The 12,304-nt window shown below is 36.6% G+C and overlaps 1 protein-coding gene across 5 annotated transcripts in view; it reads right to left on the reverse strand.

Annotated features, from left to right (window-relative positions):
- The window catches only part of Nbeal1 (neurobeachin like 1), a 150,752-nt gene that overhangs the window by 26,249 nt on the left and 112,199 nt on the right, over positions 1–12,304 (reverse strand). For all 5 annotated transcript variants that reach the window (XM_076931826.1, XM_076931828.1, XM_034498971.2 and 2 more), the window contains 3 exons: positions 11,568–11,685; positions 10,616–10,713; positions 4,679–4,795 (listed from right to left, as the gene is read on the reverse strand). In XM_076931826.1, coding sequence (XP_076787941.1) covers positions 4,679–4,795; positions 10,616–10,713; positions 11,568–11,685 — 333 coding nt within the window. The remainder of the gene's footprint in view (positions 1–4,678; positions 4,796–10,615; positions 10,714–11,567; positions 11,686–12,304) is intronic.

Raw genomic sequence — 12,304 nt, forward strand, 5'->3', positions numbered from 1 at the left:
ACACACATACCACTACCACCAAAACAGGAATCAAATCATTGGTCATTGGTCCCATAAACATCAATGATCTCAATTCCTTAATAAAAAGATACAGACTAACAGAACGAATGGGAGTACAGGATCCATTGTTGTATCCAAGAAATATACCGTAACATAAAGACATCCCCTGACTGAGAAAGGAAGGAAAGGCATTCCAAACAAATGGACTTAAAAAGTTGGTGTAAATACTTTAGTATCTGACAAAACAGACTTCAAGTCAAAACTAATCAGAAGAGACAGGAAAGGGCGCTGCAGGCTAGTCAAAGGAAAACCCCACCAACAGGACATTGCAATTTTTAACATCTATGCACCAAACACAAGGGTACCCCGGTTCTTTAAAAATAAACAAAGAAACTGTTACTACAGCTTAAATCACATATTTACTCTCACACATTGACTTCAATACTCCACTCTTACCAAGGGACAGGTTACCAAGACAAAAATCTAAACAGAGAAATGCTGAAGCTAACTGGCATTATAAATCAAAGGGATTGAAGAGTTATTTGTAGAACATTTTACCCAAACACAAAAGAACATACACTCTTCTAGGCACAGAATGGAATATCCCCAAATGGAATTCCAAAATTGATCACATATGTGAACACAAAGCAAGTGTCCCTAGATAAAAGAAAATTGAAATAACACCCTGCATCCTATCTGACCACCATAGATTACAGATGGATATCAACAAGAGAAAGCTTACAAACTCATGAAAACTGAACAAGTCACTATTGAATAAAAATAGGTAAAGACTGAAATTAAGAGAGAAATTCAGGGGCTTGGAGAGATGGTTCAGAGGTTAAAGAGCACTGACTGCTTTTCCAGAGGTCTTGAGTTCAATTCCCAGCAATTATATGATGGCTCATAACCATCATACAATGAGATCTGGTTTTCTCTTCTGGCCTGTAGGCACACATGCAGGTAGAACACTGTATACGTAATACATAAATAAATCCTTTTTTAAAAAAGAAAGAAATGTAAAATTTTCTCAAATTGTAGATGGCAAGAAATAAATTCCAGGCTAAAATCAATAATATAGAAACAACAAAAATTACAAAGAATCAAGAAAATACGAAATTTTTTTTGAGAAAATCAGTAACATTGACAGACTCTTATATCCAAATAAACAAAAAGGGAGAGAGAGAATATCCAAATTAACAAAATTAGAAATGAAAATGGGGACATAACAATATATATTGAAGAAATCCAGAGAATCATAAGAAAATACTTTAAAAATTTGTATTCACCAAATTGAAAAATCTAAAAAAGGAAATAAACAATTTTTTTGATAGGTACCACTTACAAAAGTTAAATCAAGGTCAGATAAACAATTTAAACAGACCTATACACCCTAGTGAAATAGATGCAGGCATTAAAAGTTTTTCAACGAATAAAAAAGCCCAGTATCAGATAGCTTTAGTGCAGAATCCTACCAGACTTGCAAAGAAGAGCTAATGTCAATACTATTCAAATTATTCTACAAAATATAAACAGAAGGAACTTTTGTCCAATTTAGTTTATGAGGCCACAATTACCATGATACCCCAACCACATAAAAACACAACAAAGAGAAAAACAGGATTTCCTTATGTACATAAATAAAATATTTGCAAGCCAAATTCAAGAATACATAAAAAAATCATCTACCACAATCAAGTGATTTGGAGATAGTTATACATAAATGGACAAATATAATCTACCATATAAACAAATTAAGAGACAAAACCACATGTTCATCTCACTAGATACAGAAAAGTTCTCTGACAAAATCCAACACTCCCTTAATGATAAAAGTCCTGGAGAGATAATATAATAAACATACTAAAGGCAGTTCACTGCAAGCCCATAACCATCATCAACTTAAATGGAGAGAAACTCAAAGCAATTCTACCAAAATCAGGCACAAAACAATGCTGTCCACTCCCTCTGTAAGTATTCAATACACGACTTGCTGTCTTAGCTAGAGCAGTAGAACAACTGAGGGAGAACACGAGGATACAGACTGGGAAGGAGTCAGTCAAGTATCTCTCTCTGTAGATGGTATGACTGACAGGATACATAACTGACGCAATCAACTCCACAAGAAAATTTCTACAGCTGATGAACACATTCAGCAAAATGGCTAGATACAAAATTCACTCAGAAAAATCAGGGAAACCTTTTACAGTAGCCTCAAATATGATAAAATACCTTGTGGTAAATCTAACCAAGAAGTGAAAGCCTTTATGAGAAAAAGACTAAGATGGTCTCTCACTGTCTCACTGTGTCTAGCTGGTCAGTGTGCTCTTGTGAGCCATCTGTCTCTGCTCCTTAACTATGGGACACAAGCATTCACAGTCATGCCTGACTGCCTGGGAGTTTGAACTCAGGTCCCCAAGCTTCTATAGCAACCACTGTACCCAGTAAATAATTTCGCCAGTCCTTAGTTATCATTCCTGAGCACTGTTTCTGTGTGTTCTAAGCTGCAGGTTAAATAATTTTAGAAAAGGCCCAACATTGTAGTACTTTAAATACTGAAAATTTCAGTAAACATTTTAGGAAAGACATTAATTTATATGCACAAGAATATGTGAAAATATACCTATACAAAAATAGGGTGCAACTTACTGTTTGCTAGAGGAAAAGTCGTGGTATTCTGGACCTCAGAAACACATTACATGACACAGGACTTTGCAAACCACAACCCGTGGAACAAATTTAGCTCACTGCCTCTTATGTCGATGGTAAGCAAGCAAAAAATGATTATGTATATATCTTATGTAACACCATCAATCTTACCTAAGTTTACTGACAAAATTACCCAGTCTAATCCATGAGGTTTGCCAGTTTCTAATAATTTAGAAACTTGCATAAAACAAGTATAAGAGACTGCTTGTTTTATGTAAGTTTCTAAATTATTATGAATTTATTAACTTTTTAGTATTTTTGTTTTACTATAGAATATTAGGTCAAAACTAAATTTAAAAGTACACATGCATTTCATAATCCCATTTTGAACTATTCATAGTATTTTAATATGTATACATATGGACTTTTAACTGAAATTTAAGGGTATGTAGTAAGAATTTTGATTTTTTAAAACCATAAAAATGTTATATGTATAAGTTTTTTTTTTTTTTGTTTTTTTGTTTTTTTGTTTTTTGTTTTTTGTTTTTTAAGATCCTAGGTGTAGGATATGAGGCGGCTTCAGACTGTCTACAGCAGCTAACTATGATTTGTCTCATGCTCTGGCTGGGGCATGATTTTGCCAGCTGAAGATAGCTTACATTTGGAATTCTGGGGGCTCTTCAGAGGATGTATAAATGCCAGAGACCTGAGACTGGCAGCTGGCTGTAGCTCCTCCTACTGCTGCTGTTGCTAGTTTGATGCTGTTGGTTGCTGTTTATCAAGAAACTGGCCTTGCCTCAGGGAACTCGATGCCCCAAATCAGCAACTAGATTGACATCTCCTTTACTCTCTGTCCTTCTTTCTCTCCTACCTAGTGTTGGGCTTGGAAGGGTACAATAAAGGTGGAGAAGGGTGATAGGAAAAAGAACCAAATAAAGTAAGTAAAAGCCTGGTTACAAGGGCACTCTTTCAGTTATAGAACTGACTACTATTCTACTTGACTGTTCCTTCTAACACTATCAATTAAAATCTCATGCATTGGGACATATTTTATAGATGAGCAGACAATTAAGAACTATTAAAATATCACCACTCTGCACACCATTTCAACTGTTATAAGAAACTGAGTCTCACTATGTAATCCTTGCTGGCCTAGAATTCTCTATGTAGACCAGGTTGGCCTTGAATTTAAGAGATCCACCAGCCTCTGCCTCCCACGTGTAGGGATTAAAGGCATGTATACCATGACCTACCCGTAGTAAGTACTTTGAATTAAGTTATTTGTTCTTACTTGTTGAGAAAGCAAAGTAAGAAAAAAAGTTCAGAATACCACTTAGCAGCAAAGAAAAGCTTACAACAAAAGTAATTTAAAAATCCAAGACTGGGGTTGGAAGTTGGCTTGGTGGTTAAGAGCTCTTGCAGAGGATGCAGGTGTGAATTCAGCACCCATATCAGGCAGCTCATAACCACCTGTGACTCTAGTTCCAGGAGTATATTGTGTCTAGTCTCCCCAGGCACCTGCATATATGATGCACAAAAACTCATTCAGGCACACACAAGAACACACAATTCTGTTTTAAAGATCATATTACAACGTTTTCTTCCATTAAATTTGAATAAACTTGAGTGGGAAGATGGTTTAATTAGTAAACTGTGTTAGGATCCCCAGAACCTATTTTTAAAAAAGCTGAGTGGGGCAGTACACACCTATAACCCAGCACTGGTGGTGGGAAGGCATGTGGTTAAGAGATGAAGAACCCCAGGACTCACTGGCCAGCCAGCTTAGCCACAACAGCAAGGTTCTGGTTTAGTCAGAGACTCGGTCTTTAAAAAATAAGGTAGAAAGAACAAAAGAGGAAGATACTCAAAAATAACCTTTAGTTTTCCACACACACCAAATAATCAGTACAACTATAGGCATGGATAAAGTACACCTGCACATACATGTGCAAATATGTATATAATCACACAAATTAATTGAAATATTTAAAATTGAAGAAAGGTCTCTGATATTACCAAGTTGGGTTATTACCTCTATAAAAAATGACTTCAGTTCAGAGAGGTGTTGAAAGAGGTTTAGGGTTGAAATTTCTGTTTTGGTCAGCTTTTGAATGGCTTCTTCTGCTGATAATCTTGGAGGGTGTGGTTCCTTCAAAACAATTTCAAGAAAAAAATCTCAGAGTTACATGAAAGCATGTCCGATTCACTCATACACAGTGGACTGTGCTATAATAGAATGCATATTATGCACTGTTAACAACTACAGGCCATGAGTTGGTCTAACCCCCCAGCAAAGTTACCGTTCATCCTCTTCCATGGACATCTCAGTTCTGCTTTTAAGTTTTTCTTATTCATAGGACTTCTACATTTCCAGGTCAGAATGATTTTTTTCATTATTCATGATTTCTTAATTTTTTTTCTTTTAAGTAGTCATTGGTTATTCATGATAAATCTTACCCATCTAGCCTATTAAAAATTCTCTTAAAAGTAAACATTTTATGATTTTCTGTGTATATGTGGACATGCTTATGTCAGAGTGTGTGTGTGGAGGTCAACAGACAACTGGGAGGAGTCACTTCTCTTCCTTCTACCATGCTGACATGGGAGACTGATGCAGCAGGGACATTTACCCACTGGTCATCTCACTTGCCTAGCTATAGAGCCCCATAAAGGCAGCCATGAATTTTATTCACCACTGGATTTTTAAGCACTCAGAAGTATATCAAACTTGGCAGATGTTTAATAAATATTTGGTAAAATTAACGATGCACTTAACATTCAAACTTTATAATGTAGTATAATATTTAATTCCTGAAACAAGGCTCATCAAAATGTAAACACTAATTATATTATAGACAATGAAATCAAGTTATAGACATGACTGTATAGTTTACAAGTAATTATTTTTATTTTTCATGTCAGAGACAAAAAATTAAGTATATTAATGTTAATTAAATATACTGATAAATATATTAAAAATCATATTACTATTCCAAGGACACAATTAAAAATGTGTAAAAGGTATCTTTCTAAAAGGGATTCTTACCAGCTATGGTAAGGTACACCTGCAAGCCTACTGCCTACTGCAGGTGAGGATTCTACCATTGCATCACTGACATTGACTATCCAAGTACTCATAAGACCATGGCAGGAAGAGTTTGAGTACAGAAAGCTCCAAGGCAGTGTGAGCTACATAGTAAGACTGTCTCAGAGAAAACTAAAACAAAATCAGGGAGGTGGGACTTTGGTTCTTTTGTCCCTATTACAAAATATTAGATTGTGGACAATAGATGTAACACTTAAATGTGTAACTTTAATACTTAAAAACAAACAAACAAACAAACACCCTATTTTAAATTACAGGCTGACAGTTTTAACCCTGTCTGATTTTCCTCTTCGGTGTTTGTGAAAACTGAACTGTATTTTCCACATGCTAAGTAAATACTCCTGGACTAAGCCAGACCCTCAGCCCCACTGTAATTTTTTTTAAACCAAAATAAAAATTAGTACTGGGGAAGTGGCTCAGTTAGTAAAGTACTTGCCCTGAAGCAAACATGAGGACCTGAGTTCAATTCACAGAACCCTTGTTTTTAAAAATGTCAGGGGAGATAGCTAGCCAGTCTAGCCTACTTGATAAGTTCTAAGCCAGTGAAAGACTGCCTCTACCAAACACTGACAGTGCCAGAGAAATAACACCCAAGGTTGTTCTCTGACCTCTACAAGCATGAATAACTGTCCTGCCCACAAATAAATCAGGTTCTTGTGAAATTATGAGACCGACTCTCTACCTATTGTGCTAATAAGGCATTTGGGTTTTTGTAAAGCAACAACAACAAAAAGAAGTAGTAGTATAGCTGAAGCCAGGCAGTGGTGGCGCACGCCTTTAATCTCAGAACTAGGGAGGCAGAGGCAGGGGGATCTTAGAGTTCAAGGCCAGCCTGGTCTACAAAATAAGTTCCAGGACAGGCAGGACTACACAGAGAAACCCTGTCTCAAAAAGCCAAACTCCCCCCACGCCCTGCCACCCAAATAGTAGAGCTGGTACAAAACTACAGGCTCTAACTCCGAGCCCCACGTTGTTCTGTTTTATGCTGAACCTTGTATGTGTTAGGCAAGAGCTCTGCCACTGTGCTTTATTCTCCCCACCCATTTTAAAATTTTGAGACAGGGTTTCACTAAGTTGGCCAGCCTGGCTTTGAACTCACTCTGTAACTTAGGCAAGTATTGAACTCACAAAGCCCCTGCATTAGCTTCCTAAATGGACAGAATTACAGGCTTACATCACTAGGCCCAGCTTATTCTCTATTTTTGCCTCTTTTTCCTTTTAATATTTGAAACACTATTTCACTATGGAGCCCAGAAAGCTTCAGAGTCTCTATGTAGTTCATCTTGAACTCTCCTGCTGAAGCTCCTGAGTGCTAGGATTACAGTCATGAGCTACCACACAGTCTACTGGAAGGGGGACAGAACAATAACCTCACAAATAACACCATGTAAAAATGCGCTTCAAAGTTCCAAGTAAACCATCACTGTGAAAAAGCAGGAATTACAAAACAGTCCAAAAATTAAAATATAACTATAAACTTGACCTTAGATATTACACTACTGCTATATACATGATTAAGATAAGGTTGTTACTATTAACAGATTTATAACTGAGTGAAACAAACAGATAAATATATAAAGGTTAAAAAAGTAGTAACACTGAATTTTAAGTAAAGACACAGAACACAGAAAAGAAATGCAGTTTTTAAAAGGGGCTTTCAGCTATTGATTAAGTACTCATGAGCTGATAGAAAGGCTCTGGAAGGTAGTCGTGCATATGACTCCTACTGTAGTCACTTTGCAATTTATAGTAAATGTAGAAAAAGTCTTTTTTTTTTTTTTAGCTATCAGAGGCTATGTATCTCTGGAAGGCTTAGCCTTGTGTGTGTTGTGTGAATGCAGGCATGCAAGTGTCATGGCATCCAATGTTGAGGTCAGAGGACAGCACTATGAGGTTGCTTCTCTCCTGACAGGTTTTAGTGGATTCCAGGAATACAATCCATGTCACCAAGCTTGCACAATAGGCACCTTTACCTGATAAGCCATTTGTCCAATTCCATTAAAACGTTATTATATTTTTAATTATATGTATCTGTGGGGTTTTGTGCTCATGAGTGCTGGTGTTCTAGGAGACCAAGGGTGTTGGGCCTTCTGGAGCTAGAGCTGCAGATAGTTGTAAGCTTCCCGGCATGGGTGACGAGAACTAAACTTGGGCCCAATGAAACAGAAGCAAGGGCTCTTAACTGCTGAGCTGTCACTGCAGCAGCGTTATTAGTTTACTTCAGTTTTTATTTTTAGGGGAACTTGAGAACACAGTCCCTTAGTACCACAAATTATGCATTAAGTATCTTGCATTTGGGGAGATTGCAGGAATCAGCACATTGGGAGTGTCTTGCCCAAGGAAAACTACTTTCATGATCATGGTATCTGCCCTGCAAGGTAAGTAGGATGCATTTTTAGCAGTATGCTTGTATATGTGTCATGTATGAGCACATATGTGATATAGTGCACTCTGTGCATTCAGTTCTCTCTTTCCACCTTGTGCTCTAGACACTGAACACAGGCTATCAGGTTTCACTACATGAAAAGTGCTTTTTACAAACAGAGCCAAATTGCTGGTCTTAATATTTTACTTATTTATATTTTGTTTGTTTGATTAGTGTATACATGAGTTTAGGTACCCATGTCTGAGTGAGTGAATGGATGGATTTTTTTTAAAGATTCTGTTCTCTTTCTTCCTTATTTTGAGGTACCTCTCGTTTCTGTCGTTGTCCTGAGGTAACAATCAAGCTTCTTGACAATTCTCCCATCTCCTAGAAGTCTTAAGTTTACAATGTTAAGATCACATATTGGCCCCAGTGCATCTGACCCTCTCCCTTATTCATGTGAGTACCAAGGACTAAATTAGGTTATGGGGATGAAGAAAGCATGAATGAATGTGTAAGGAGAGAAAGAAGTCAAAAGTGAATACATATGATTGACAGGAGCAGAGCCTTGCAAGGGCCTAATGCCTTACAACATGGCAAAGCCTTCCCCTGGTCCATACTCAGATGACAATGTGTGCAGAAAACACTTTCCTCTCCTGGATGATTACGGCCTGAGACTGTCCCTATAAAGACCTCTTACTGAAATTAAATAAACTGCTTCCTCAATTCACATGTATAAAATAAACTGGCAGAATTTCTGGGTTGCTGCGGCCTCTCCATCAGAGAGCATGGCCCATCTAATCCCACCTTTTCTGTGTGTCTATCATTTCTTTATCCCCCTCCGTAGGCCCAGTGAGGTCAATCCCTAAAGCCACGCAAGGTTGAAGCGTCAGGTGATCACATTAGCACAGCACGTACTGTTATTCACTGAACCATCACCCTGGTCTTGGTTGAATTAATTTTAAAAATGAAGATAATTATATCATACGCTACATGGAGGTTAGGGAATAATTCACAATGTTTAAATTAAAAAGTATATATTTAATAATGGGATATTATTATTTTTCTTTATCCTTAAATTCATGTAAACAAAGATTACTGCTTTTAAAATAGTGGACTGATTTCTATGAATCAGTGGCAATTAGGAAGATAAAAAATTCCTGATACCAGTAAGAGAAAACAGCAATATTTAATAATTTGATTATATAATGTACATATTTTATAATTAGTCTTAAAATTGGGTTTAGGCTATAAATAATAAGTGCCATTTATAGAATGATTTCAGTAGCTTAAAATTTTACATATAGAAGGAGTCTCTACATAAAGACAGTTTTAATGATATACTGTATTTGCTATTCAGTTTTTATTCTCTCAGAAACGGAAAGTTGGGGAGACAGCTCAGATATTAAGCTGCTTGTTGTGTAAACATGAAGTCCTGAACTCGATCCTCAGCATCTATGTAAAGAACTGAGTAGGTGTTGTGCACTTGTAGGCCCAGTGTTGGGGAGGTGAGGACAGAGCATCCCTGGGACTCACTAGTCAACTTCAGACTATCAAACTCCAGCTCCCAGTGAGAGATTCTGTCTTAAAAAACGAAGCAGACAGTTCCTGTGAAGGACACCAGATGTTGACCTTTGGTTCCCAAATTTACATGCATATACACAGACACACACAGACACACAGACACACACAAATTGTGACTTATGAATAATTTGCTATATAAATGGAGCTCCCCAATGCCCACAGTGCTAGGGATCCTATCCACAGCACTGAGAATACATAGGGAAACTTTTACAGGAGTGAACTTTCTGAGATATTAACCAAGGTGCCCTAGAATTCATAACTTCCCATCCCAGCCTCTTGAGTATCTGGAAAAACAGATATATGCCAAGACATCTTGCTTCATAACTAGATCTTACTTCAGTTTTTTGTTGTTGTTGTTACTTAAACTAGGAATAATCAAATATATTTATTTTTAAGTGATGATTTAATGTAATTTTTGCTTAAATTCTGGACAATGATTCTCCAAGTTTTAAATCACTAAAATCTTTAAAAAAATAAGAGAAGTACAACTCCTTAGAAATTCAATTCTAGGTATTATTTAAAGTCCCTCTACTTAATACACTGCATCAGGAGTATTAATTACATAAGCACAATATAGCTTAATAGAGAGTAAATGGAATCATATAAATCAAACCCTACCAATTACATATGCTAGAACTTGACTCTACTATTCTTCAAACTTCAGAATCCTCAGAAACAGCAGTCTCTAGGCCAGTGGGTCTCAATCTGTGGGTCGTAACCCCTTTGGAAAGCCTCTATCTCAAAAATACGTACTTTACAATTCATAAAAGTAGCAAAATTACAGTAATGAAACAGCAACAAAAATAATTTTATGGTTGGTGGTTACCACAACATGAGGAAATGTAATAAAGGGTCCCATCATTAAGAAGATTGAGAACTATTGCTCAAAGGAATCAATAACTTATATTATTTACCTTTAACAGCTGACAAGGTGTTTGCCCAAAATTATTAATCATCCCTTCTAAGGCTTTTCTTTCCTTTTCATCTGTTAAGGCATCAAGATCTACAGCACCTAAAACAAGAAATCATAAACTCACTACTGAGAAAAAACCAAACCCATATGACACTGATTAATACATCAAGGAATGATTAACACATTTTAGAACAAAATATGAGTCTTCAACATATCTCACCAGAAAGTAATTTTCTGAAAACATTAAATATTTTTATTTGTATGTATGTGTTTGTATATGTATGCACGAGGAACTACTGAGGAGGACACCCTGATGTGTCCCATCAGCCTCCTTGTACATCCACACATATATCGTGTACATATACACACAGCAAAGATTTAAAGAGAGACAGTTTTCTGCCCAAAGCTCTCAAAACCCAGCTTTGATGCTGAGCTAATGTTAATAATTTAAATGCTTTCTTTCAAAGTTTATTAAAAATAAAATAAAATTTGTAATATTCAATGAAGACTTGATGCCAGATGGTGATGGCACACACCTTTAATCCCAAACCTCGGAGGCAGAGGTAGACAGATCTCTGTGGATTCGAGGCCAGCGTGGTCTACAGAGGAAGTTCCAGGACAGCCAGGGCTATGTAGAGAGAATCTGTCTTAATGAAACAGAAAAATCTGATTTCCCATACAAGAAACCAAAAGCATATAATAATTATCATTTATAATTTGTCTTACACAAACACAAACACACACACACATACAGACACTCATTCATATGTAACATTAAAATCATAAACTTCTACTCTAAAACAAATAATGGCAGTTTTGTGACCTTCCAACTGAAAAAATATTGTGTTGATGTATCTTTCCCATGTTAAATATTGAAGGTCAAATAGCAGATATAACAAATAAAGACTGATGCTGTGTAAGTACTGTAAGAGAAGAGGTATTTCGGCTTGTACCTTCATAACTACAGTAATAGAAGACATTGAGTGCCTCCACTGCAGCTGGCCCTCTCTGTTTGTAGCCAAAAATCAGATCTATCCATTCATGAAGATGAGCAGAAACATATTCAGACTCCTAGAAAGGGAACAAATTTAATACTTAATGTAAGTATCTTCCAACTATAATCTAAATTCATCCTTTTTTAAAGGTGCAGGAGCCAGAGTTAAGAACACTGGCTTTCCTTCTAACGAAAGCATGTTTGATGCCCAGCATCCACCTGAAGGCTGACAACCACCTGTAACTCCAGATATCTGACTCCTTCTGGCTTCCTTGAGCACTGCACACACATGGGGGATAGACATACATGCAGGCAAAAATACTTGTACAATTTTTGTAAAAGGAGAGTGCTGCTTGGTAAATGGAGTGCTGCCAGACAGTAATACAATTATCAATGTTAAACTAACTCTCACTATTTCCTCAATTCCAACTTGGAAATTTACCTAAATACTACTAAAATTTTTAAAGCAATTAGGCTGGTTTTATTAGGAACTTGGTTAATCTTCTGTAAACATTGAAAAATGTACTCATGCTCAAGTGATTTGAAACAAAAATGTAAACTGCAAAACATGAAATGATACCAGTTGGGTAAACAGAGTATCAATCAATCCATACAGCAGACATGCAGAGCACTAGAATGCTAATACAGGCTGACTTTCCCTTACGCAAAATGATTAGGGCTGTAAGTATTTGAGAT

Source organism: Arvicanthis niloticus, chromosome 3, assembly GCF_011762505.2.
Source record: "Arvicanthis niloticus isolate mArvNil1 chromosome 3, mArvNil1.pat.X, whole genome shotgun sequence".
NCBI lineage: Eukaryota > Metazoa > Chordata > Mammalia > Rodentia > Muridae > Arvicanthis > Arvicanthis niloticus.